Source organism: Vombatus ursinus, unplaced genomic scaffold, assembly GCF_900497805.2.
Source record: "Vombatus ursinus unplaced genomic scaffold, bare-nosed wombat genome assembly UNPS02014874.1, whole genome shotgun sequence".
NCBI classification, from domain to species: domain Eukaryota; kingdom Metazoa; phylum Chordata; class Mammalia; order Diprotodontia; family Vombatidae; genus Vombatus; species Vombatus ursinus.
This window is the reverse complement of record NW_020954652.1, coordinates 12,555,941-12,583,524: the sequence shown is the minus strand read 5'-3', so window position 1 is coordinate 12,583,524 and position 27,584 is coordinate 12,555,941. Positions and strand designations below refer to the sequence as shown.

The 27,584-nt window shown below is 38.8% G+C and overlaps 2 protein-coding genes across 4 annotated transcripts in view; one reads left to right on the top strand and one right to left on the bottom strand.

Annotated features, from left to right (window-relative positions):
* Positions 1–1,346: 1,346 nt before the first annotated feature.
* CCDC59 (coiled-coil domain containing 59) lies at positions 1,347–11,427 on the bottom strand. Its single transcript, XM_027842521.1, has 4 exons — positions 11,274–11,427; positions 8,178–8,397; positions 5,069–5,168; positions 1,347–1,760 (listed from the first exon to the last, which is right to left on the bottom strand). The coding sequence occupies exons 1-4, from the start codon at positions 11,425–11,427 to the stop codon at positions 1,599–1,601; spliced, it is 636 nt and encodes a 211-aa protein (XP_027698322.1). The 3' UTR covers positions 1,347–1,598.
* Positions 11,428–11,607: 180 nt separating this feature from the next.
* METTL25 (methyltransferase like 25) overlaps positions 11,608–27,584 on the top strand; it is a 152,603-nt gene continuing 136,626 nt past the window's right edge. For 2 of the 3 annotated variants that reach the window (XM_027842515.1, XM_027842516.1), the window contains exon 1: positions 11,682–11,872. In XM_027842515.1, the coding sequence (XP_027698316.1) occupies positions 11,782–11,872 (91 nt within the window). In that variant the 5' untranslated portion in view covers positions 11,682–11,781. Of the gene's footprint in view, positions 11,873–27,584 lie in introns of all 3 variants that reach the window. The other variant, XM_027842514.1, reaches the window with a different exon arrangement.

Genomic DNA, 27,584 nt, shown 5'->3' with positions numbered 1-27,584 from the left:
AGTTTATAATACTAATTCAGCAGGAGAATCCGGAAGTAGGCTTTTTAAGAATTTTGGTAGAGAATTCAGATAATTTAGGAAGAATGCAAAAAGTAATTCATTCAAAATTCAATGGTATTTTTCCTCCTCTACTCTTGGTGATTGATTTGAAAAATCACTTCAGCATCAGAAATTAATGTGATTAATCATGTATACAAATACATATGTTACAGAAATACATTTAATAAAAACAAACATTTAAGTAATAGCTTAGGTGCAGCTCTTAACATCTCCAAAATTCATTTGCACTACGGACACATAGTTACTGTAGAATAATTTTGGGGGGAATATTAAATATAGAGTAAAATAATTTTCAATTTAATTTCAATTATAAACTAATCTTTTAAAAAGAAAACATTTTCTAAAGAATATAACCATGTAGAATCTTTGCAAACTAAGCAACAAATTTTCTCTGGAGTATTGTGGCAGTGAAGTGATCAGTATCCTAGCAACTTCTAAAAAAAAAAAAAGCTATCCAAAAGTGCCTGAGGGAAGGCTGTAGGGGCCTGTACAAGAGAATGCACAGTAGTATGAAGGGAAGGAAGAGAAAGGAGGGTGTTTTTGTTTATAAAAGAATTTGATGAGTGTGAAGAAGTTTCCACAAGAGCAGGATTTATCACCTATTAGTTTTTAACTAGAATCATCAATGTATAAAAAACTAGAAGATGCCAACTACAGCTTCTGTTGTGACTGATTTTTTTTTAAACTTAAATTATCACTTATAATAGTAATTATTACATTCTATTTCCTACTTACCCTACTTAGAAATTTTAAGTTAGTTTTTGTCCAATTCAGCTTCTGCCTATTTAATTATGGGAAAAAGGAAAATAAAATTTAAGAATACTGTTTGAATGCTTTTTTTATAGTAGAAGAAGGGTACGTGGGATGCAAAAACTATTTCAAAGGCTACTGTGGATGATGGCAAGTATATAAAATGCAACATTTTTACAGCTGGTTCCAGACCTAATACAGCATCAGCATTAGTAAACATTACTATAGATGGGAAAAAAAAAATAACAACCCACTAATATTTATAAGTTCTGGATGAAAGCTTTCAATAGAAGAGGGGGAAAAATCAATAGAAATACTGCTGATGATAAACTTTTTTTTTTGCAAATATTGTTAAGTTCAAACAGATGTTATTATTAAAAAAACTCCCAAAACAAGTTTTTAACACCAGAAAGAACAGAACTTTAGCTGCCTAAACATTTTATTAAGATTTAAATACCCAAAAGCTGCTTTTTAATAAGAATAATGTAGTTATGTCTATTAAAGTCCTCAATTGGGCAAAAATATAGCTTAAGCCATTCATTTCAACAGAATGTTTTAATTCAGTAGATCAATCTTCTTTAAGAAGTAACCATCAAGCAATAAAAAAATTATAGCATTTTTAAAATGTTCTCTGCAAAAATAAAAACACTTCCAATGTGCTTGAATTGGTCTGTTGTTACACAAAGAGCACAAAATTGCAAATAACAAAGAAGTATATTAACTGATTCAAAAGAATCCATAGACAATATAAAATATATTTTAATGCGCATCAAAGGACACAATACATTTTATGTTTTCTCCTGTATTTTCCTTAGAAGATGCTCCATTTGTAAGTTCAGATCTGGTTGGCCTTTTCTAGTCCTTTTGCTCAGCACTTTATATGCTTCCATTTTCTTTTTTTTGTAGCGCTGCTGCGCTGCTTCTCTTTCTTGCTTTCTCTTCTCAAACTCCTGAAATTAACAAATGTCTTAATTATTAATAGCATGTATGTGAAGAGTTTGGAATGTTTTAAGAACTACCATAAAAAGACCTTAACATTTCTCTCTGAGGATATGATTTATATTTTAGTTGTCTTTTAGAAATCAGATTTCATGATTGAAATACTGAGTAATAATACAGTAAAATGACGTGGTTTGTCCTTCGTTCTCAAAGAGGACCATGACGTCAGGGAGATGATGACATGACTTGTAATTGACTTTGATTTGAGTGAGGGAGGGCTGTCTGTGCAAGGTCACCAGCCTCACTTTCTCCTCCAGAGCCATTTGGATCCAGTGGCCAGATAAGGCTCAGGACAATGGGAGACCTTTTAGGCTAAGGTCTTTTCAAGTTCTCACTTTGCTAGCCCATTCACTGAATAGGCCTCTTTAAAGGATGGCCCCTTTAATTAAAAAAAAAAATCAAATTGGGAGGGGAACACCCTCAGGGTTGCTTGCCAAAAGAGAAAACAGTTACTATTCAAGAGTAGGGTCCACAAAATAACCATTAAGTGATGCTGGGGCAGGTACCTATTGTCTAGTCCTTGAGATCCAGAGTGTTTAAGGCTTGGTCTTTACAAAATCTAGCCAGTGAACCCCAACATTTTTCAAAAGTAATTGACCCCTCTATTTGTGAATGAATTTAGATATTTTAGAAGATGAGATGCTTTATCTCAATTCCAGGATATCTCATTTCTTCCAGGCCAGTGTTGTTTAGTGGAAAGAATACTGGATTTTATTATCAAAAGGCTAAGGTTAAAAGTCTCAAGTGTCTCTTGGTACCAGTGTGACCTTGTACTTTGAGCCTCAGTTTCAGCATATGTAACATGAGATAATGTATGCAAAATAATGTTTGTGAGTTATCATTATTTCTTAATTGCTATGCTCTCTATATTACAATCCTCAAAGAACAGACTGAGATTCCATTGGCAAGAACCTTAGAGCTCATTTAATCATCCTATCCAGTACACAAAATCCTCCATTTATTAGAACTGGTCTAAATAGCCCTGAATTGACCCTGGGGTCTCAAAGGCTGAGCCAAAGGAACACAAACTGCACCAAATCACACTAAGCTGGAAAAGCTTTCAGTGGCAGACTATACGTCCAGCCTAGCCTATCACTAAGTTGACTGAAATGTGATGAATTTTTTGGTTGCAGAAACACTCAAAGACTATTTATGAAGTCGCAAAGAGACTGCAACCTATGTGAAGCAGAGGGAATCTACCCACATTGAAACCCTGGACTAAGTTCTGTTACTTGAAGACTTATGAAAAGCGAGTCATAAATTTGTCTTTTAAGCATTTCTTAATGTCCATTTTATTTATTCTGATTTCCTGAATTTTAAAGATGAGGCCCTCTCCCTAGGCTGCTGGCTGCCCAAAAGCCCATCCTAGGAGCTTGACTGCTATCTTTGCTTGGATGAGATGTGGCTCATCAATTCTCTTTTCCTTTGAGTGAGTTGGTGGATAACCAGGCCTTCCCATCTACCTCTCCTCTATGCCCTTCAGGACTCTGGCACTGTCACCTGACTTAGCCCTGGAGGCCTTGCTATCCCCTAACTACCTCCTTATGACTTGGAGGCCTTTTCATTCACCCTGTAGCCGGACTTTCTGTTATGTATTATCTTCCCCAATCAGTGTGTAAGCTCCTGGATAGCACCGGCTGTCTCATCATCTTTACTAGTATCTCCAGGCTTAGCACTTAGTACATAGTAAGGGCTTTAATAAATACCTTTGATTCATAGTTGTTGATCAATACCCAATGTATCTATGAGGGTTACTTAATAACTTTCACAGTTGGACATAGATACAAATTCTTTAAATATAGCTCATGTTTATGTGTAATGTCATCCTATTAAAAAGCAAAATTATAAAAAAAAATCACATTATACTGAGATTTTAAAATAGAATGGATCATAATATTTTTTCTTGCGGCCTTAACTCTAATACAATTATCTTCTTAGGGAAAAAAAATCTATTTCTATTTTTCATTATTTCTACTTTCACAATTATCATAAATACACCAAGGTTGTATATTATGCAAAATAAAGTCTTACATGGGGTAAGACTTAATTTGTCCTAGTTTGTAGATAACACCACCAATGTACACACATGGAGAACATTTTATATCTGTGGACTGTCCACAAACGCAAAAGAAACTTAGTATGTTTGTAATCAATTTGGATTCTTCATTGAAACTTTTAATAGTCCAGCTTTTATCACTGTAATGCTAACAACTTTCACATTACCATTTTGAAACACTGAATTCCAAATAAATAGGTCAACATTTATTAATAGGAAAGCTTCTAGTTCCAGATAAGTGAAATGGAAAAGGAATATAAAATTTTTTATAGTGGAACATCAATTTAATTCATCTGGTATCCTATTTCAGAATATGGTTAATATCATATGATTAGAAAAAAGCACAATGTAACCAATTATATAAGTTGCAATAGCTCCATAGAGAAATACTGTTTCACCGCAGTCAACCATCTAAATTTTTAAATGTCTAAATTATTGTTCCTCACTGGCATGATGACAAAAAGTTTAAAAGGCTCATAGGTTACAAAATGAAATAAAACAAAATTATGGAATGCTATAAATGAGGAGATGTTAAAGAACATTTTTTCCATAACCTCATTTTAGATGAAGAAAGTGAGGCTTAGAGGAGTTAGGTTGCAGAGCAAATTATCTCTGGTAACATCATTCACTGTCAAATTTAAAACTGCCCTGACAGAGGTTCTAATACTTTTTGAGGTGGCATGATACCAGCAACTCCTGTGGTATTAATAAAATCATACTTTTGTGCTTTTAGTTTTTAATACTCTAACACTAGTTTAGTTTATGCCCCCTTCTTGCTAAGTTAGAAATAAACTCTTCTTGAAAAGCCAAAACTAAAATAAACAATTATTTTAAACATCCTCATATCCCCCATCTCATAACATTGCCTCAATGTACAGCAAAAATGACTGCAGGAAAGACTATATTTTTCTTAGCGGTCAAATTGGTTTCTCATTAGTCCTAAGAGTTAATCTTAGAGTTCTCTAAATTAATGGATCAGATTTAGAGCTCAAAGCAACTAACAAGTTATGAGGTTTTTATTCCTTTAATTTGTTACAATGCAGATAGTTGTAATGCATTGTAAACAGTTATGGAGATAAAAATAACACCTTGAATGAAAGGCCAAGTTCATAATTTAACTCTGTGAAAATATTTAGTTACACAATATGATACAGGATGTTAAGAGAAAGAAAGTACTTGTTTTATTAAAAAAGTAAGTTTTACCTGTTTCTTAGCAGCACGCTTAGCTTGTACCCGTTCATACTCTTCTTTTGCCTTTTGGTTCGATGTTTTTTTCTTATTTCTTTTTGGAGTGATAATAGGGCTGTAAAAAACAAATGTAAAAAAAAAGTTATTAAGGTCAAAAAAAATTAGGGACAGTTCTAGAAGCTTGACATCAGAAGAAAACACTACACAATAGGTAGTAAATGTGTCAAGGTGTGACATGAAGAGATATTACAGGCTAAAAATTATAAATAAGTTCAAGAAGGGTTTGCATATCATGGACCATAGATGCAAGAAGTGTTACTAAGGATGCCTTTTTAAGAATGATACAGAAAACCCAAAGAACTCGCATTTTCATGGCTGTGGAGTATCCTCCCATGATCTCCTTCACAAATGGGCTACCTGGCCGAGCAGCCCCTTCCCCCGAGCCAGGTCACCCTGATCGTCTGCCGCAGCCCACTGCCTGACAGGGGCTGCTCAGGAGCCACTACTAGGGTTTACATCATCACAAGAAGAACAAGCCAACACACCAGCAATCCTGCCCAGCAGTTCACTACTACCGAAGGTGTCTGGGTTCCACTTCCAGCAACAGCTCCTATGGAACTCCTGAGTACTGATCTCCCACCTTTCTGGTCTTCCCAAAGCAGACCCAGGCCACTGGTCAGCAAGCTGCTTCTTCGGGAAGTCGAGTCATCCATTCCTGACAATTGTATTGTAATCCCCAGAGCCCTCAGGAACTTCCCAGGCTGCTCATGGGCATGTCAGCGAGCCCAGCCACACCAGCACTTGGCCTTCTGCACGAGCAGCAGCACCCTCCACTTCTGAAGCGTGCTAGGCATCAGTGCCCATTTCCCCCTTAACCCCCTCCTCCCTCCCCTTCCTCTTCCACTTATTCCCTTAGAATAGATATAAGTGTAGAAGTAGTTGTGTTGTGTGTGTGGTTTTTTTTTTTAAAGGAAAACAAAGGCAAAGCCAAAAAATGAGTAAAAGAAACCACACTGTTACTGTTTGTTTTTTTACTATCTGAATCGACTATGCTTTCCAGCAGCCTCAGTAACTTGTTTGTACTCAACAGAAACTCATAAACTTTGAGCAGCCTTAAAAAACAAATGATACAATGGAGGACAATATTGGTGCCAGTGGCAGGAGGACCAATCAGATGTACTTTATAGAACTTAGGACATTAAAAACTCCAGTCATTTTAACCCTTCCATGACTACACCAACTCATTCCTTTCTTGGTTTCCTCTACTACTTGTAGTTTGTATAAAACCACTTAGTTCTTGTTTAGTACTCTGTAAATTACTTATGTGTGCTAGTCTTGTCTCCTTAACTGGACTCATGAGTTCCTAGAGGTCAGGATGCTGTCAGTCATCCCTTCACTAGTGCCTAGTGAAGTTCTGGGCACAAAGTAGGTAATAACTGATAACAGATGTTTTTGAAATCCACTCCTCCCCAATACTGTTGTTGTTTTTTTTTTTAACCCATTAACCTGTTCTCTCTAATTCTTTGTTTCCTTAAGTAAAGGTAAAAATCAGACCAGCCCTTTCTCCAAATGACCACGAGTTCTCAATTGATGACTTCTACTTTAACCACAGAGCAAATCTTGGTGTTCAAGACCCTCTTAAATCTGGTTCCAATCTATCTTTTCTATCTGGCAATATTCCTTCATCTCAGAGGCCATCTAGTCCAAACAGTAACCAAAAGAATTTCCCCTACATTCCCAACAAGGGGCCATTCAGTCTTTGCTTGAAGATATCTAAGGAAGGATAATCCACTACTTTCTAAAGCAGTTCATTCTATTTCTGAATAGCTCAAGGAAGTTTTTCCTTACAAAAAGCTTACATCTTCCTCTTTGCACCTTCCACCCACTACTCCTATATCTGCCTTCTAAGGCTGAACAGATCAAGTCTAATTCACTTTCCACATCCTAGCCCTTCAACTATTAGAGGAGAACTATCATTTCTCTGTTTAGTCTTCTCTTCCCCAGGATAAACAGAATTCCTCCACCTGATTCTTGGCATGAACCTGACGCCTCATCGTAATGGTTATCCTCCTCTTTACACTACTGCGTATCAGTCTTTCCTAAAATGTGCTGTTCAGAACGGAACACCATTCTCCAGATGTGGCATCTCCAAGGAAGAGAACAGCAGTGCCATCACAACATTTTTGGAAGCTACCCCTATTTTAATGAAGCCCTGAATCACATTAGTTTCTCTGGTGGCCATATCATACAACTGACTTATTTTGATCTTGCAGTCTACCAACTAGTCACTTAGGTCTACACTCCAGCCAAACACACGGCTGTTCCCTTCATCTGAAATGCTTTTCCTTTCTCCCCTCATCACCATTTATCCTACTTGCTGAAATGCTGAGCAACCTTCAGGGTCCAATTTGAATGCTACCACCTGAATGATATTACTTATTTAGCTAGCTAGAAATGACTTCTCCCATTTCTAACATCAAGTAACAAGCTTACCTCTTTTAAGGTTCTCATCACATTATACTTTATAGTCAAATCCACCTGTAGTACCTTTTAAAGAATGTTTTTCTCACTTACTTCACATTTCTCTATGCCTTAGCACTTTTCACCAGGTAGCAGTTTTACGGTCAGCGAAGAGCTATGGTCTGTCTCAATTTTTTAAAAAACGTTAGTAGTTACAGGTAGATGAGAAAAATGAAAAATCTCAAAAATGAAGTTGTGCAATTCTTTGCACTATTCTTTTCATTTGTAACATGAAATTTAGAGTCATGGAATTTTAATCTGTAAGGAACCTTAGAGATTTAGCCTTATTTTATTTATCATTTTACAGATGAAGAATCTGAGCCTCAGAACAGTTAATAAGACTTTCCCAGGTCATCAGAGTATATCATTAGTGGTTAAGACCTGAATCTAAGTATTTTTATTTCCTGTCCAATGCTCTTTCCTTTAAGCCATCTTATATTCTAACTCATTCAAATATGCTACAACTACATTTTCATTTGGTTTTAAAAACCCAGTTAGAGAAATGTAATTCCTTCATAAATTTTCACAATATTTCTCTATCAAAATAGCCAACAAAGCATGGGTTTAATTTCCAGTATTTAAACAAGAGAGAGAAAAAACATACTTCACTGTCGTGCTACATTCTTCTTCTGGCAAAGGTTGTTTTTCTTTTTTACGCTGTCTCCTGAGCATTTCTTCTTCAGCTAAATACAGATGTTTTAAATGCTCTGGATATCTTTCTGTAAACTGAGACTCTGGTGAAATTTGTGCCTTTTTTTCTTTCCTCAGCAATTTCTTGTACTCTTGCTGAATCTTTTGTTTCCTCTGAAATGCAAATCCTTGTCCTACATCAAAGAGAATAAGAGCAACAAATTAATGTAAACAAAGGGAAAAAGAGATATTAGTCATCCATGAATCTAATATTTAAATCACATTAAAAATTATCAATTAAACATAACTTTCATAACTAATCATTATCACAAAGTACAAACATTACATAGTTTCAACTTTAGATAAGGAACAACAGCAAGGATGTCATGCTCTTTAAGCAGCTGGATACTTGTTCTCTTATTTGTTACAGAAAGGAGTAATTAGGCCAGCATGACCGTGTATTCATATGCACCTAGGGAAATTAAGGAAGAAAGGAAATGAGACAATGCTTAATATTTACATTATTTTACTGTATTAGAGAATCTTTTTTGCATCCAGAGACCTTAACTGAGTCTTTGGATATTAGGATGACAGGATTTGGAACTAAGAAAATTTACAGACCAGCAACTCCCTCATTTTAAAAAAGAAACTGCGGCCCTGAAAGACTGACTTTCCCAAGCTCACCCAGGAGCTAAGATTTTGGTGGTTCTGTCTACTAGCCACACTACCTCCATCACAAGTGTTTAAAACTGAAAGGAAAAAAAATCATCCTACTGAATCTCTTCAAAAGTTTTATCAAATATTTGAAAATGGCTTCAAATTTGATGCATGACCTTATCGAGAGCTGATGACATTCCCAAAGACAATCATGTATGATAAAAAGAGCCCATATTTGTATGGTTCTTTAAAATTCATCAAGTATTTTCCTCCCAATAACTCTAGGAAGCAGGTTCTACAGATAATTCTTTCCCCATTCTACAGCTGGGGCACAGAAGCAAGCATGGGGGAGTGGGAAAATGACTGGATTTGGAGTCAGAGAACCTGGCTTTGAATCCCAACTCTTCTCCTACTCCCAATGTGACTGTGCTCAAGATATTTAACTTGTATCTAAGTTTCTTCAGGTGTATGCGTAAAATGATAGCCTTTATGGTATTTGCCACTTCGAAAAGCTTGATTCCACAGTAAAACTGTTTTTGTTTGTCAGCACCAACCTCTACTTCCACAAAACCAGGCTCAGTGCCTGGTGAGGTAAATTTCAGCCAGCAAATACCAGTGGAAAAAATTATTTCATTTCAGTGAGCTTAGGACTCCGAGGATGCATACAGATTTAAGCTAAAAACTGCTGACCTTGCCTTCTCTTTTCTCAGCTGGACTCCCATAGTGTAATTGTTTCATTTCATCCTTACAATAACACTGTAAAGTAGGTGCTATTATTATCCCCATTTTATAATTGAGGGAACTAAGGAAGGCAGAGGTTGAGTGACCTGGAGTCACATGGCTCCTAAGCATCTGAGGCAGGATTTTAACTAGATCTTCCTGAATCTAAGCCCAATGCTTTATCACTTGCACCACCTAGCTGACCCTGTAGAATCTAAAGGGTGGATTTCACAGCCTGGTTCCCCTCAGGGCAATGTACTCCTTTAGCTTTCCTGGACTAACTTCACTGGAGCTGGTATATAGCACTTTTAGATAACATTAAGGCCTTTGGATATAGTTTGGGGAAAAAAAAAAAGCTTATCCTCATGCTTCCTCTATACCAAAGATGTCAAACTCAAATAAAATGGGCCACTAAACCACACATAAGGATCCCTGCAGGCCATATATTGACGTAGAAAACCAAATATTAACATTTTCTATGCTCTACTATATTTTTACTTTTGTCAAATATTTTATAATAATACTAGCTAACATTTATATAGCACTCACTATGTTCCAGGCATTGTGCTAAGGGCTTTACAATTATTATCTCATTTGATCCTCACAACAACCCTTGGAAGTGGCTGCTATTATTATCCTCATTTTACAGATGAGGAAACTGGGGCAAAAAGAGGTTAAGTGACTTGCCTATCCTCACAAAACTCCTAAGTGCTGGAGGCTGAATTTGAACTCAGGTCTTCCTAAGCCCAATTACCACTTTAATTTGGTTTCTCTCAGGAGTGCTGTGACCCACCAGTTTGAAATGCACAACACAAGGAAGTTAATAGCTTGTTCAGGGTCACAAAGCCAGAAGGTGTCAAGAGGTAGATGGATCTTGAACTCAGGTCTTGCTGACTCTTAAGCCTGGCTTTCATTCCTCTCATTTTTTAGGTGAGTTCCCTTCCAATTCATACGATACCTGTGATGTTTGGGTGTTAGATAAGAGGAGATTTCATAATGGAAGATTATAAACATTTATCTAGCCCTACTACGTGCCTCGCACTGTACTAATCCCTTTGCAAATATTACCTCATTGGGACAGGAAGGCAAAGAAGAGCATTTTTTAAAGCACCTACTATGTACAAGATACTGCACTAAGTATTTACAGATATCCTCTTCTAGGGATGTGGACTGTTGTTTCACTGCTACAGGGAACTCCCCAAAGAGGAGACTCCCTCCACTAAAGCAGTTCAGAGCCTTCTCCGCATCTTCTTTTCTTAGTGAGAGATGCCTGAGGATACAGAGAGGTTAAGGATTAATAAGCAAAGAAGCATTTATTAAGCGCCTACTATGTCCCAGAGGCGCAGCTAGGTGACGCCATAGCGCGCGAGCATAGGGCCTGGAGTCAGAAGGACCTGAGTTCAAATCCAATCTCAGACACTTAGTAGTTGTGTGACCCTTGGCAAATCGCTTAACCCTGACTCAGTTTCCTCATCTGTAAAACGGGCTAGAGAAAGGAATGACAAATCACTCCAGTATCTTTGCCAAGAAAACCCCACATGGGGGCACGGAGAGTCGGTGACGACTGAAACGACTGGACAACGTGCACCAGGCCCTGCGTCCCACAGCCAGCGGGGGGTCAGGGGCGTTGTGAATTATCCCGTCGTGACCAGGGCCAGGGTCCGGCCCCTCAAAGGCCGCGTATGGTACTCACCTTCGTGGACGCTGCCGGAGAAAACATGCCGCGAGTTCGCCCGCCATGTCCGCTGCTGCTGCTGCCGCTTCTTGAATCCGAGGCGTCCGGCCGGCCCGCCCGGCGCCTGGGCCCCTCCGGCCCGCACCGCGTCAGCGCGCTTAGCCGGGGCCATATCCCTTCTGCTCCGGGCCCAGCGGGCGTCGCGGAGCCAAGTGCGTCATCAGGAAGAGGCGATCGATCGCGAGCCCTGTCGGAGGCTCGGCGCGCCACTCGTTAGGCCTGTGCTTCGCCCCCGCCGAGCTGAGCCCCGCGGCCGCCTGGGCGCCACCTGCAGCCCGGGAGGAAGAGTGTCATGGCGGCCGCCGGTGCGCTCTCGGAGTCCGGGGACCTGGACGTGCTGCGCGGCAAGCTGCGGGGGCTGCTGCGGTTTGTCCGCAAAGCCATCCCCATCGCCAACGCCCACACGGTGGAGTTTTACACGGGGTCCTTGTGGGAGCGTTTCGTGGAGGGGTCCCCCGACCAGGTAATGGAAGCTCTGAGATCGCGCGGACTCCTTGCAGAAGCCGCGCCTGCGCGCTGGGAGGAGCACCCCCTGGAGGAAGCTGGGGAAAATTCAGGTGAGCCGCGCTGCCTAGTGGAAGGGAAGTGTGACGTAATGGAAAGAATTCCATCTCTACTGTAGGTTGGAGGTTCGAATCCCAGTTCCCCAGTGGTTTAAGAAATTACTCTCCTAGCATGCAACTGAATTAAAAAAGAACTGACTTAATGCTCACTAGGTGTCAGGCATTTGTAACAGTGGAAAGAACATGGACTCAGGAATCAGATAACCTAGGTTTCAATCTTTCGATCCCATATCAGACAGTAGGTGTGTAACCTGGGGTAAGTTATTTAAACCTCCCCGGGCCTCGATTTCCTCATCTGTGAAATGAGGGGCTTAGACTAGATTGTCTTGAAGATGCTTCCAGCTCTAGATGTATGCAGTCTAAACAAAGAAAATAATGAAAAATAGCCCCCTATCCTCAGCAATCAGTCAGCATTTATTAAGGGCCTACTATGTGCCAGGTAGTGCTAAAAGGTGGGACACAAAGAGAGGCAAAAGAGACCCTGTGCTCAAGGAGCTTACAATCTAATGGGGGAGATGACATACAAACAAATATATGCAAAGCAAGCTATCTACAGGATAAATAGGAGATACTTAACAGAGGGAAGGCTCTGGAATTAAGACAGGTTGGGGAAGGCTTTCTGTAGAAGGTGGAATTTTAGTTGAGACTTAAAGGAACTTGCATTCTATTGAGAGGAAACATTTTACTGTGACAGCATATTAGATTTTAGAACTGGAAGAAATCTTTGGAAATCAACTGGCCCAATTCTTTCATTTTACAGATGGGGAAACTGAGGCTTATGGAAGTTAAGTGATTTATCTGATGTCACATTCTTGGTAAGAATTGAGCTTGGGTTTAAGCCCAGATCCTCTGACTTCAGATCTGGCATCCTTTCTATTACATCACATTTCCTGGAAAGATTTTTAGGAGTCATCTAGTTCCCATGGTTTCCAGCATCAGAATAGTTAACTAGGAATTACTTCATTTTTTCATTTAAATCCAGATATTTTTTGGGGGTAGGGCAGGTGTGGTACAGAGGGATTTCACAGGAAGTATAAGCTTTGCTGACTCTCTTCTCTCACTTTCCTCTGATCCATTCCCTTGTCTTCTGACCTTGTACCCAACCCCTACTGGTCTCCAATGCAGTGGATGCTTTCAGAGCGTATATACCCAGGAAGTGGACTTCATTTCCCATGTCAGTGCTCTTCTTAAAAGCCTCAGTTGCCCTACCCTAATTATGGTTCTATGCCAGATTTTTCACAATCAGGAGCTTTTTTTATGTCAACACATTTCATGGACCTCCTTGTAATAGAAATTAATATTCAGTCCATTGATTGAAAAATGTATAATGACAGAAACTTAGGAATCAAGTGACATTTAAAATAAATTTATAGTTTATTAATCACAATGGTATCTATGTATGTTTGATATATGTGTATATGTAGATATACACACACATACACACACACACGAGCATATGTGACATACTACTTGATTGGTAAATACAGAACAAAAAAACCAGTACATGGTACATATGTGGACCATTAGATTCATTATAATTAATACATTGGCCCCAGTTTGAGAACTACTTGTCTGACTCAGCAACCTCCCTGCCCCCCACATTGTTTTCAGGGTATCTTCTCAATCCATGGCAATAGGCAGGGTTAGTTGAGTCTTATATACAATTTAAATATTAATTTTCTCAAGGAAAGAGCAGAGGGATACAGGTTTAGAGCTGGAAGTTACCTTAGAGTTTATATAATCTATTTTACAAATAAAAAAACTGAGGCGCAGAGATGTTAAGTTACTTGCCCAAAATCAAACAGGTACTAAGTAGCTAAGTTGATGTTTGTATCTAAAACCTCTATTTATTTATGCATTACTCTGTTAACTACATGGTGGAGGTTCACCCATGGGGTTGTGGGGTTTGGGGGGGAAGACATGTTGCCCTGCAACTATGCCCCTGAGCCAATGCTGGCCTAATCTTACATGTCTTTATTATTATAACATTTGTTGAGTATCCACTGTGTTCAGAGCACCAACAGGGAAAACTCTGAATAAATTGTGGATAACATGGTTGCTTTGCTCAAGGGACATAGTTATGAGATGACAAACACAAAAAAACCTCAAGGTGAATGATAAAACAGTGATCTCCAGAAGTAAAGAAATCAGGCTTCTACAGTCGGTGGTGTTTCTAAGACCTTAGAAATACTGAAACAACTGACTATGACTCTAAATTTACAGCTAGAAAGGACCTTCAAGAGCATCTGGTCCAGGGTCCTTAGCCTCTTTTTGTGTCTTGGGTCCCTTGGGCAGCCTGGTGAAGCCTAAGGGCCTCTCATCACAATTGTGTTTTTAAATGCATCAAATAAAATGTACAGGATTGTAAAAGAAACCAATTATATTGAAATACAGTGATAAAAATTTTTTCAAGTTCACAAATTCCAAGTTAAGAACTCCTGATCTAGAGTAATCAGCTCACTTTATGAATGAGAAAACTAAGGTCCAGAGAAGTTAGGTGACTTACCTCTGGTCATACAGGTGACGTATCAGAGGCAAGATTGGAATTTGGGTCTTCTGACTTTAGTGTCATGGTTCTTATGGAATGTGTTCAGTTCTCCAGATTATCTGGTTCAACATAATATTCCTTGAAAGAATGGTGGTGGGGGCAATTCCAAGGGAAAACAAAGAATAAAAGATGCTAAGGAAGGTAGGGCAGCTGGGTGGTAGAGTAGATAAGAGTACCAGGCCTGAAGTCAGGAAGACTTATCTTCTTGAGTTCACATCTGACCTCAAACACTTCCTTGCTGTGTGAACCTGGACAGGTCACTTACTCCTGTTTGTCTCAGTTTCTTCATCTCTAAAATGAGCTGGAGAAGGAAATACCAAAAGCATTTCAGTATGTTTCCCAAGAAAACCCCAAATGGAGTCACGCAGTGTCAGACACAGCTGAAAAACTTCTGAACAACAACAGCAAAACCGAACCTAGAAATTCCAACCAGTGTCTAGAGTTTTAAAGGTAGAAACACGGGAAAGGAAGAAATACCACTGAATTATCTGGAATGAAATAACAGATAGACTGGAGACTCTTCCCAGGGGATAAAGCTAGACATTAACATAAGCAAAGGAGCTTCTTGTGTTCCAAGGAATAATGACGTGTTTCTAAAGGTTCCATCGGGAGAGAAGGCATCCATCATTTGCCAGAAGAAGAGCTCAATAGAATAGGCTCATGTCTCTTTGCTGAATAAAACTGTGGCCACATAGGTAACTGACATCAGGAATAGAGTAATCGGCTGTCTTCCTCGGGCTTGTGGCTGTGGTATGATTGAGAATCTCCTGGGTCAAGAGAAACCTGATAACCACTGTCCCTCTCTGGTGGTTAATGTGGCGCCAGTGGATACTGCCCAAAGGAGCCCAGAATGCATCGTAGAAACTCTGAAGCTCTGAGCAAGAAACTGAAGACGTTAAAGAAGCGAGTGGTATTATCATCACTGCTAGGGTTTTGTTTTTCATTTTTTGAAAATTATGAACTTGACAAACATCAAGAAACAGGGACATTGCCATATGCAAAAAAATAAAAGAAGAAAAAGAGATAGTATTTGAAACTGTGACTTTCTATCAAGTATAACATTTTGTTTTAAGTGTTTATTAAACTGAACATGTAGTCCCAACATTGCCCTGCTTGTCTTTGTTCTCTTCTGAACTTCCTTCTGCTTTCTTCTGTGTATTTTTAAAATATTTGATTAAGTTTTCTTTTTTTAATCACTGTCATTCTCCCCTTCCCCCTAAAACAGCCCTCTCTTGTATGTATAGTTAAGGAAAACATTCATGCATTAGTCATGTCTTAAAATGTCTTTTTCATTCTGCATCTCTAGTCCATCTCCTTGCTGGCCACGAGTAGGAAAGTATGCATTATTTTCAGTTTTCTGGAGTTACGTTTAGCCATTGCACTGATCAAAATTATTTTCCTTTCACAATATTATTAGATGTATAAATTGTTCTCCTGAATCTGTTTACTTCATTCTTCATCAGGTAATATAAATCTCCCCAGATTTCTTTGAATCCATCTCTTTCGTTTTGTCCTACAACAGAGTGATAGCCAATTATACTTATACTTTGTTCAGCTTGTTCCCCAGTTAATGGGCATCTATTTACTTTTAGTTCTTTGCTAAAAACAACCCCCCCCAAAAAGCTGTTATTAATATTTTTGTACACATGGGTCTCTTCTATCTTTAATTTCTTTGTGGCATATGCTTAGGGATGGTATTGCTGGATTAAAAGGCATTTTAGAGACCTTTTTGGTATAATTAGTGAATTAATCAAAAAGCATTTATTTTCAGCTTACTGAATGCCAAACAGTATGCCAGGCACTGAAGATACAGATACAAAAGCAAGATAGTCCAACTTTCAGTGACCTTGTAGTCTAATTGGAAGAGACAGGAAATAAGACAGTTTACTTTCAGGATGAATGAAAAATCCTGGAAATTGTAAGGATCCAGCATTGGGGCAGATGACAAGGCTCAAAACCTGTGTACATTTGGTAAATAAGATGACAGTGGGTAGGGGTCTGGAAGGCATTGCAGCAAAGTAAGGTAAGGCCTTGAGTACCTACGGAGGCAGTGGCAGGGCAGATGGTAAGACTTGGAAGTTCTCCATCTTACCAAGAAGATTGTAGTTGGTGGCTCTCTGATCAAATCAAAAAAATCTATATAAGTAAAATGAATGTAGCTAATATAAGAAAGACAGCTATTGATTGGGGGCAAAGAAATCTTTGTATCATGAACCCCAAGTAAAGTTCTGATAACCAAGTTACAGAAGGATACATAAATATATAAAGAAATATGTAAGACCAAGAGCCATTCCCCGGTGGTAAAAGAATATGAATAAATATTTCTCAAGTGAAAAATTACAAACTATTTATAGTCATATAAAAGATTTCTCTAAATTAACAGCAACAAGAGAAATGCAAGCAAGAACAACTTCCAACTCTGCTTTTCCCTTGACAACCAGCTAATTAGCAAAGGTGATACAGGAAGACAAGTACATTAATATGCCTAATGGAGCTGTGAATTTGCCCAACCAATTTAGAAACCATTTGGAATTATGCCAAAAAAAACCCAAACCTACAACCATACCCTTTGACCTAGCTATATCTCTGCTAGGACTATAACCCAAGGAGATTAAAGCCAGAAAGGAAAGTTCAGTATATATATAAATATTTATAGTACTTCTGTTTTGGTAGCATAGAACTTGAAACAAAGTGTACAATTTGGGAAGTTGGTTGGGAAATGGCTTAACCATATTGTGGTATGTGAATATCGGCTGTCAAAAATGATGATTATGAAGAATTAAGAGAACCACGACAAGACCTAAACATCTGTAGAGTGAAGTAAGCCGAACCAGGAAGACAGACATTGCACATGGTGACTGTAATAAAAGGACACTGGACTCTATGTAATTACATTGCCCAGGTTTTGCCCTGGAGAACAGTTGAGGAAATGCATCCCACTATTTTCACTGGAGAGTTGGGGGACAGTGGGGGTGTAATATTGCATATGCCATCAGATATAGTCTATTATCTCACTCTTAAGTGAAATAGTATTTATAAAGCATTTAGTCCAGTACCTCGAACATAGTAGGTGCTACATAAATGCTTATTCTCTTCTCTTCCCTCTTCTCTATGTCTTGTTTGTTTTACTGACTTTTTTTGTTATTGTTTTTCACCAGGGAAGGTGACCTGCATGAGTGTGTGTGGGAAGGAGAAGTGTATTTGGAAATAAATGTACAATATAACAACAACAACAAAAGACTTGGGGGTTTTAGTAAACAGGAAATTCAACATGATCCAACAGTCTGACTTGACAAATAAAAAAGCTAACGCAATTTTAGGCTGCTTTAATGGATTTCCATTAGGTTCAACAATGGCCCCTCATAGTGCTCTCCTCTGGTGCACATCAGGAGTCTTGTGTTCAATTTTGGTATTAGATTTTTAGGAAGGACATTGAGTAGACTGCCCCCAGTGGAGGGTGATCAGACTAAGGAGGGAACTGGAGAACCGCCATACCGGGATTTGTTGAAGGAATTGAGAATATTTATCCTGAAGAAGAGAAGAGTTGGCAGGAGGCCATGATTACACTGTTCAAATATTTTAAGTCTTATCTTGTACTGTAGAAATTTGCCTTGATTTTCCTGGCCCTGGTATACAGAACCAGGAGCCCTGCGTGCAAGTTGTAGGGACGCATGTTGGTCTGCAACATTGAAAAATGTTTTTTGTAGGGGGCTCTCCTGGAGTCAGGCACTCTACTTTGGAATGGGAAAGGCTTCCCATCCCAAGAGAATTTCTTACTGGTTGGAGTTAGACTTTGATGACTTCTGAGATTACTTCCAATTCTCCGATAGGTCAATAAACGGATAACCTCCAGCCACATACCTTACCCTGCCCCCCACTTTTATCATAGTTACAAAGATAGAAAATACTGGCCTGAATTTACTTGGTGCTCAGTGTCAGTGTTCAGTTCAAACATTGTCAGAAAATTCCTTGTATAGCTACCCTGAATTCTTCATGCTGCAGCTCTGGTCTGTTTTCTTTTTGTCTTCTTAGGAGATGGAAAACAGCTGGTTACCATTCTTTACGTAATAACCTTTCATAAACTTTAAGCCTGTTAACATAACCCCCCCAGACTTCTCCAGGATAAATAATTTCTGTTCCTTTAACCTTTCCTCAGAAGTCCTATTTTCTAACCCATTAATAATTTTAGTGGTTCTTTGAAACTCCTTCAAATTTCCTATATTCCTTCAAATTCTCAAGCCCAGAACTGGTCACAACACTTAATTCTAGTAAAAGTTTCACCAGTCTAAATGGAGTAGAAGAATTACTGGGTTATTGATGTATGATAGAAATTAATCCATCATTCAATCAACAAACATTTATTAAGCATTCACTATATGCCAGGCATTGTGCTAGATACAAAGGCACAAATAGTCTTTGCCTTTGAAGAACTTAGATTTTAATGGGATGGGGGTGGGAGGGGCAGCATGCAAATAAATACATTGTTTAAAGATGGGTTATATTGAATGGGGATTATGTTGTAGTTGCCAAATCCAATTAAAATTCTTCTATTTGAAGGATGATGCACCCACATGTTCTTGCATTCTATGACTCATTCATCTAGTGGAAGTAGGTTCCAATAGTCTATTAGGGAGCATTCTCCTTCAGTTTTTAGTAAGAGTCCTGTATTTTATTGCTTTCCCAGTCCATGAAGTCCCCAGTTGCCTTGAAGATGGATGTTAGAGAAGTTAGACAAGATTTCTATCTTTTAAAAATAAACTTAGGCCAGTTGTTATACACTGGGACCTAGTTATGGCATCATTCACTGTAGAGCAGAATTTATTATTGGGGTGTATTCTTGGACCCTATTCAACGATGTCTAGTTATTAAAATGCCAAAAAGATCTCATTAGGAGATGGTTGCTACTAGGTTATAGACATGAGGACATCATTATAGAAAAGCACTAATGAGAATAATCTAAGGGTAAGCCATAGGAAAGATCTTTTTTTTTTTTTCATAAATAGCTGAGAAAAGCACTTTGGTCTTATAGACAAATGGCATAGCGTTGGTTGGGTGGAAGACTGCCTGAGGAGTCTTATTAAGGGAGGTCCAGAAACTAAAATTGCCTCTCACTAAAACTCTAAGTGGGGCAGCTAGATGGCTCAGTGGACAGAACACTGGCCCTGGAGTAAGGAAAACCTGGGTTCGAATTTAGCCCCAGACACTTACTAGCTGTGTGACATTGGACAAATCACTTAACCTCTGTTTGCCTGGTTGTTGTTGTTTGTCCTTCATTCTCAAAGAGGTCCATGACATCAGGAAGATGATGCTATGACTTGCAAGTGAATTGCATTTAGGTGAGGCAGGGCTGTGCAAAGTCACCAGCCTCACTTTCTCCTCCGGAGCCATCTGGCTCCAGTGGCAAGGTATAGATTAGGGCGACCAGAGATGGCCCCCTCTATTTTCCTTAATCCACTGGAGGAGGAAATGCAAACCATTCCAGTTATTGGCGTGCTATGGTCCATGGGGTCACAAAGAGTCAGACATTACTGAACAACTGAACAACAACAACAAAACTATATTTCCATTTTCTTCAAAACACTCATGACTTCATTGTTACTAGCATTCCCTCTGTTAGTAACAATCACGCCCCTTTTACACCTTAGTAAGTAGTTTCCGTGAATTCCTAAAGGCCTGTGCCAATGCTTGGGGACAGCACTGCAGAAAGAAGGGGTTGACCCAGGATACCTAGAATACAGGATCTCCTGGGTCTTTCTTAGCTGTAAAGGCCTCTCCTTCCGGTCTTGTGACAGTCTCTGCCTTTTATTCAAGGACGTGCCTGCTTAAGTTCAGAGACTCACTACTTGGTGAGCCCTAGCAAATCCTAAATAAATAACCAAGAAGCTTTGTATGCACACTAATAACTACACATAAGAAGAAAATTACCTTCATAGCATCTTAGTTCCCATAGAAGGATTTTGGATTGTTAAAATAGTTTGGAGAATGGTTTCTGAATGCCTAAAATGTATGATTTAAAACAGATATATTCATTGTCTTTTTGACAATACATTTTCAAAATGTCTATTAGGAACATGATAAATATGGTTTCCTGTTAGCTTGGGAACAGCAGTTGAATTACAGACTATTCTCTGAGCTATACTGACTTAGTTCACAGTAAATATTACATTAACAGATGTTTGGCATAATAATGTGTTTTATAACATGAAGTTGCCTCTAAAAGTCCTGTATATAGTCATTTAAATTTTTTTTCTCCCTCAGGAGATCCTCTGGTCTAGACGGAATCTTAAAGATTCCTTCTATCCTATGGACAATCAAGAGTGCTAGAAAAATGAATTTTGTTTTTCTTCACATTTGGAAGAAAATTAAGAAGAATTCAAGTAGGAACATAAGCAGGCGGAATTTGTTCAGGGGCATCTAAGTGGTGTAGCTTTAACTGAGACTTGTTTTATGGGAAGCCCTATTATACTTTAAAGCCTTTCTCAGATCCTCACAAATTTATAGATGTCCAAGTTTAAATTCATTAGCATTGCTAGTTACTGTCAGTCTTTTTAAATAAATAGCATTTGTATTGAAAAAGTGGAGGTTTTGTCCACAACAAGTATTTCAATGCCTAGTACCAGGCACTCTGCTGGGAATGAGCTGGGTTAGAGGGTGGGCTCAAAACACCAGCCACCTTTTCATTTGCTACCAACCGCTCTGCTTGGTTTCAACTCCATCATCATCATCTTCATCATGCCCCCCTCTCTTTTTCCCAACCCTCCCCAAAACAGTATCCTTAGGTACCCCCACTTCCTTTCAGCTTATTTTAGTGTATTTTCCTATTGTAAGCTCCTTGAGGGCAGGGACTGTCCTTTTTCTTATTTGTGTATAGAGACAGAAGGGACAAGAGGAGATAGATCAATGAATAGCTAGTGGTCAAGTTTGGCTAGAATGCAGAGCATATGGAGGGGAGAATTAGAAAATGTCCCCCTTTTTTTTTTTGGTGAGGCAATCAGGGTTAAGTGACTTGTCTAGGGTCACACAGCTAGTACATATCATGTATCTGAGGTCAGATTTGAACTCAGGTCCTCCTGACTCCATGGCCCGTGCTCTACCCACTGTAACCACCTAGCAGCCCCTAAAAAATCCTCTTGACAGTTGCATCTGATTTCATTGTTACTACTACTACTGATACTAGCTAGTATTTATGTGGCACATATTTATATAGTGATTTACAAAGCACTTGAAAATATTATCTCATTTGACCCCCACTCTGGAAGGCAGGTGTTATTATTCCTCATTTTTATAGATGAAGACCCTGTGGCAGACAGAGATTAAGTGACTTGCTTAGGGTCATGCAGCTAATAAGTGACTGAGGTTAGATTTGAACTCAGGATTTCCTGATTCAAGGGCCTGTGCTCTACCCACTGTGCTACCTAGCTGTAGTTAATGAGGGTAGTTATCACATCCTTGCAGCGTTCATTCACCTCTACATCATCTCATCCTGTTTGATGATTGTGTGGTTCATCCTTTGTTCTCAAGGAAGACCAATGACATTAGGAGGGTGATGTCTTGACTTGCACGTGAATTGGATTTGAGGGAGGCAGGGCTGTGCAGTCATCAGCCTCACTTCTCTAGGGTCATCTGAGTCCAATGGCAGTGGCCCAGCCCATGCCTGTGAAAACTCAAGAAAAATATGAGAGAAGTGTTCACATCACAGGTGGTACTAGTTTAATTGTGCTCGCTCTTTGTTATAACATCCCTGGAGTAGTATGTCTTTTTCTGATGGCTGCGTTTTAAAAGGGACTTTGAAAAACTGGAGTGCATCTGAAGGGGGTTGGAAAGGGAAGGGATCTAGAGACTTAGTGACAAATGATGTGAGGAAAAAAATTTCTTCAACCTAGAGAAGAAAAAAACTTAAAGAAGAGATGGTTAACAACAGCTCCAATAATGGTGAACATTTATATAGCTCTTTAAGATTTGCAAAGGACTCAGATGAAGAAACAGACATGAGTGAGACTGGTGAAGACCCCTCATAAAATTTAAACTTAAATGAGTAAAATAAGGCAAAGACCCCTAATAATAATGTATGTGTATATGTGTGCCCAGGTCAGGAAGCTGGTAAATAGCCCGGATGGATGTGTTCAAATTGTTGCAAAAATAATCACCACCACATATTCCAGGATCTGAAATGAACAAAAACAGGATGTACTAAGAGGATACTTGAAGGAGGGGAAGGCAGGTAGAAACTATGTAAGGATTCTGTAATTTCCTCTGCTGTTGCTGGGGTTGTTTTTTTTTCGTGTTTAGATTGTGCCCTCCGAAGCCCAGCTAATGGGATAAGAGGTGTAGGGGCAAGGGAGGGGTTGCGGTTAGAACCTATAAAAATGTTTGTTTGGCTGATACCACCTGCGGTCTTGCATCGAACTGCCTTTTGGTGTGAGCCGCCCATTCTCGAGATCTAAATAAAATCCTTTCTACTTTCTACCTGGAGAAGCCTGTGAATTAATTTGGGTAAGGGTCATCGCTGTCCCACACAGACATGTTTTGTGTAGCTTTAGAAAACTGAATTGAAGTGGGTAGAAGTTAAAAAGGCAGGTGTCAGCTCAGCCTAGGGACTAACCTTCTACCAGAGGGAGCTGCCTCTCGGGAATAGACTGTCTTGGAAGGAAGTGATCTTCTTAGGCTGGATGGGCATCTTTGAGGGGTGTTACAGGAGTGGTACTGTACTGGGTAGAAAGCCTGACTAGATTGATTACCTTGAAGTTCCCTTCGAAGTCTCTTAAATCTATAGATTTGGACTTTATCTTATGGAGAGTCGTCCAGGGTTTCTGAATGGGGATTAAAGTGATGTGAAGATTAGATGGTGGCTACAGTATGGGTAGATAGGGGGCAGAGAGAGTCAAAGCTGAAAATCCAGTTATCAGGCTAATACAGACAGCAGTCCAGGCAAGGAGGGATGCAGCCTGGGCTTGGGTGCTTGCAGTGGGAATGGAAAGGAAGAGGGGAGTGTCAGAGAGACTGAGAAAGAAGAATTGACAATCCCTGGTGGCCAGTGGGATATGGAAGATGTGGGAGAGGAAGAAGCCAAAGACAACTTAAAATGTTTATAACCTTAAAATGTTTAAAATAGTGGCACCTGTACCAGACATAGTGAAGTCAGGACCAGCTCTTCTTCGCTGTTGTTTTTAGATATGTTGGCAAGATCTGATTCAGAAAAGACTCCTCGTGTGATGTAGTTCCACCTATGTGTGAACCAGAATGCCCTGTAACATTCCTGAGAAGCAATCTTCTTATCTCTGCTTGAAGTTTGATGATGTGAAGCTTAGACTACCATTTTACTTTGGGACAGCTCTGATCACAGGATATTCTCCTTCCATCTCCAGAGCTTAGCACAGCGCTTGGTGCATAGGAAGTACTTAAAAGTATTCATTCATTCATTCATTCATTCATTCATCAAGCCTAAATCTGCCTTTCTTCAATTTCCACCCATTTATCCTTATAGTCTGAGGCTGTGTAAAGCAAGTCTAGGGGCCATCTCCAGTGGTCCTGATCTATCTCTGGCCACTGGACCCAGATGGCTCTGGAGGAGAAAGTGAGGCTGGTGACTTTGCACAACCATGCCGTGATCTTCTTGGAGAGCAAAGGACAAATAACAACAAAGCAAATCTAATCTTTCTTCTAGAGGGCAGCTCTTCAGAATACAACCCTCACATCTGCCCCTGAGGGCTGACAGAGTACCTTGGAATGAATTGGAATTTTGTGGCTAAGTTGGAACAAATTTGAACCTTTTAGACCTCAGGATGCAAAAATAAGCAATTTTGTCGTGGAGCCTTTGATGCGGAAAACAACATGGCAGTTGTTTTCACAAACCCTGTTTTGTGGGACCATATCAAAGGGACCTCAGGAGTCACTTATTCCAACCTCTCCATTTTACAAATGAAGAAAGGGAAGCCCGGGGAAGTGATGTGACTGCGTAAGGTCACGCGGGGAGTACTTCAGAGAAGTCAGGATTTGAACCCAGATCCTCTTACTCCAGCTAGGGCTCTTTTCACCATACTGTGCTGTCTCTGTTGGCAACTTCGCCATATGCTCTGGGTGCCCATTATCTTTAATTTGTTAAGTCGGCCAGCCAGTCAGTCAGTCAGCATTTCTGAAGAGTCTGCTAAGGACCAGGTGCCATTCTAGGCGTCGGGCACACAGAGACAAAAGTTACACTCTAAGCTTTCTGCGGGAGCTTACGTTGTTGGAGAGGGTGGGGTAGCCAGCATGGACACATACAAATGCATACAAAATGTATAGAAAATAAATATATTATAGCTTTGAGGGCAAGTCTTGAGCACTGGGTGGGATCGGGAAAAGCGTCTTGGGGGACATGATATTTGAGCTGAACTTTGAGCCACTTGCCATGGCACTTAAGGTATGGTGTGGGCCTTTCAAGGCCTATACAACATGCTGCTGCTGTTTAGATGATTAGTTTTGCCACCCTCTCCCCCACGCGCACCTAAAAATAATTTCTAGGCTAAATGTCGTACTATTCCTTCTCCTCCCACCTCACCTCCCCAGCAATCACTTTGTGTATTTGGAGGGCCCTTGAATTAAATTGATAATTTTTTTACCCCTCTTTTATATCTTAAGTGATCTGGAGACTTGAACATTGATCCCTAAAACCATGTGACCTAGAACAATTTATATGTTGTGTGTTAACTGATTTTTCTAGCCATATAAGTGCTTTCTCTTTCAAGACTTTTGAATTCACTTTGCAGATTTTTAGTCTAGCCATAATTTTTCAAATGTCTAGCTATAGAGACATTTCAATTACCGTATTCCTTTCATCAGTTAATTTTTTTCCCCTTAAAGAGCTTATTTATGTCTTAGTCAATTCATCAGTTAATTTGTATAATTCTCACTATTAAAATTTCAGTTGAATTTTTTTCCTGGCAGATGTATTATTCCTCTTAAAACTCAAAACTATTTATTGTTCATTGTTTTTATTCTCTAAATGTTTCTAAAGGGATTTATGTTATTTTAGAAGGAACTGGAATTGTTTAAGATCCTTCTTTTTTATCGTTCTGTCAATTGGCAACATTTTTACTAATCCTTCACTTCTTCATTCTAACATTTGTCACCAGTTATTTTTAGAAGATGGTTATCCCACTATTTTATTATCCTCAAATGCCTCGTGGTTGGGCCCAAAGATTTGTATAAATAGAATTTTTTGCAAGTATCATCAGCTTTTGTGGCTATAGATGTAAACATCTAACATTTGTTAATCATTTATAACTTTTCTTATAATATATTTCAAAAAGTAATTCAAGAGTTTAAAGCACCTCAGAAATGTTCATTTGAGTTTCTTTCCAAAATATGTCTCCTTCAAACTCTAAAACAGTATGCAAATTGTATAGCCATCAACTATTTTATTAATCTCCCTCTTGTTTGCTAGTTTTAACTTTTCTTTTATCTTCCTGTTCACTTTATATTTGAAAAAATACTAGCAGCTTTTTTATCACAAGAAATATAAGCCTCAAAATATAGATTCATTGGATTAAGGGAGACCTTGTCAGTGTCTTCTAGAGAAAATGCTGTTTCCATAATTATGGAAAAAAGGCAACATCCTTGCCAGGGTCACAGATAGAAACCAGCAGCAGCACTATGTTAAGTTTTTGCTTTTGTTTTGTTTTTTACTCTTTTGGTCAGATGGTAAAATGGAATCAAAAATTACATTTTTTTAAATGTCTGAAAATATTTATGTTAAAGCTGTTGGTAAGATTAAAAAAGCTGGATGGATATTATAGTATATTATCAGTGTTTTAGTATTTCATAATTCACAGGTTTGACATGTCTCTCTCCTGCTAAAAGCCTTTACTAGCCATCTATTGTAGAATAACATAAATTTAGATAAATACATTTATAAATATAATACATAAACATAAAAATAATATAAATAAAAATAAATTTCTAACTATGAATAAAATAAAATAAAATAAAATAAAATTCCTTAGTTTGGCATTTAAGGCCCTTCATATTCTGATTCCAGCTAACCTTTCCAGCCTTACTCCACACCCCCAGCACCACTACCACCTCCATGTACAAGAGTCAGAGGAGTCCCTAGGGTCTTACAAAGCTGTTTAAATTCACATCAGTTTAATCCAAAGCTTTTATTTATTTTATTTATTTCTGACTCTCACCCCACCCCCTTGATTTAAAAAATAATGGTGTATTTCTAGGGCTTTGTTTCATATTTCAGTGGCAGCAGCCACATCCCAGTTCTGTCTAGACTGAAACCAAAGAGAACAAATATGGCTTCTTTCTTGTCTGATGCTAGATCACAGGGAAAGAGCAGCGCACCACGTTTCAACTGTCTAGGTTGGCATTGTGTTTGTCCTCCCCATGGAACTGAAAGTAACTCCAATGATGAAACTGGACTTGATTGGTTAAGAAACTGTACATAGAGTTAGGAGAAAAATGATCAGGCAATAAAGAAAAAAGTTTTAAGTTTTCTGTGAATTAATTTTGCAGGTTTCCTTTCTTTTGTTTAATGGCAGTAGCCAGGAGCCCAGTTTAGTGATAATAGAACAAATTCCTTTTATCCACTTCTTAGAAAATATATTTCCAGATGAAAAATTATATTTAAGGGGTAGAAATAAGAAAAAATATGGCAGAAGAAATTAATTCTAAGTAAGTATAACACATAAGGAAAAAAACCCAATGTAGTCATACTAATAAGGAAGTCTGTAATTTGGTTATAAGTTAGTTCTACTTAATTTAATTGTTAATTTCTATTATAAAATTATTATTATAAACCTAATTAGTTTATGCCAATCATTTGTTATTATAAACCTAATTAGTTTATGTTAATCATTTGTTATATGCCTACTCTGTGCAAGCCATTGTGCTCTCAGGAAGGAACTGTTGGCAGTAGTTATACCTTGATTAACTTAATCATCAGGGACCAAAGCTGCTTTATTTGACATCTAACGTGTTTACAAAAATGTATCAACTGTTTCTGTACTGTCTCAAGAAACATGCTTGTTGTTTTGAAGGCACTTTTGGGGTGCTGAAAGCTGCTGTGTTCACTTTTTAGAGGGAGTGTTACAGAGAAAGTGGGAGAGGAAGGAGCAAGGGTTCCAGGCTTGGGTTCTGGTAACATCCTAGGGAAGCCTATGTTCTGAAGAGGAC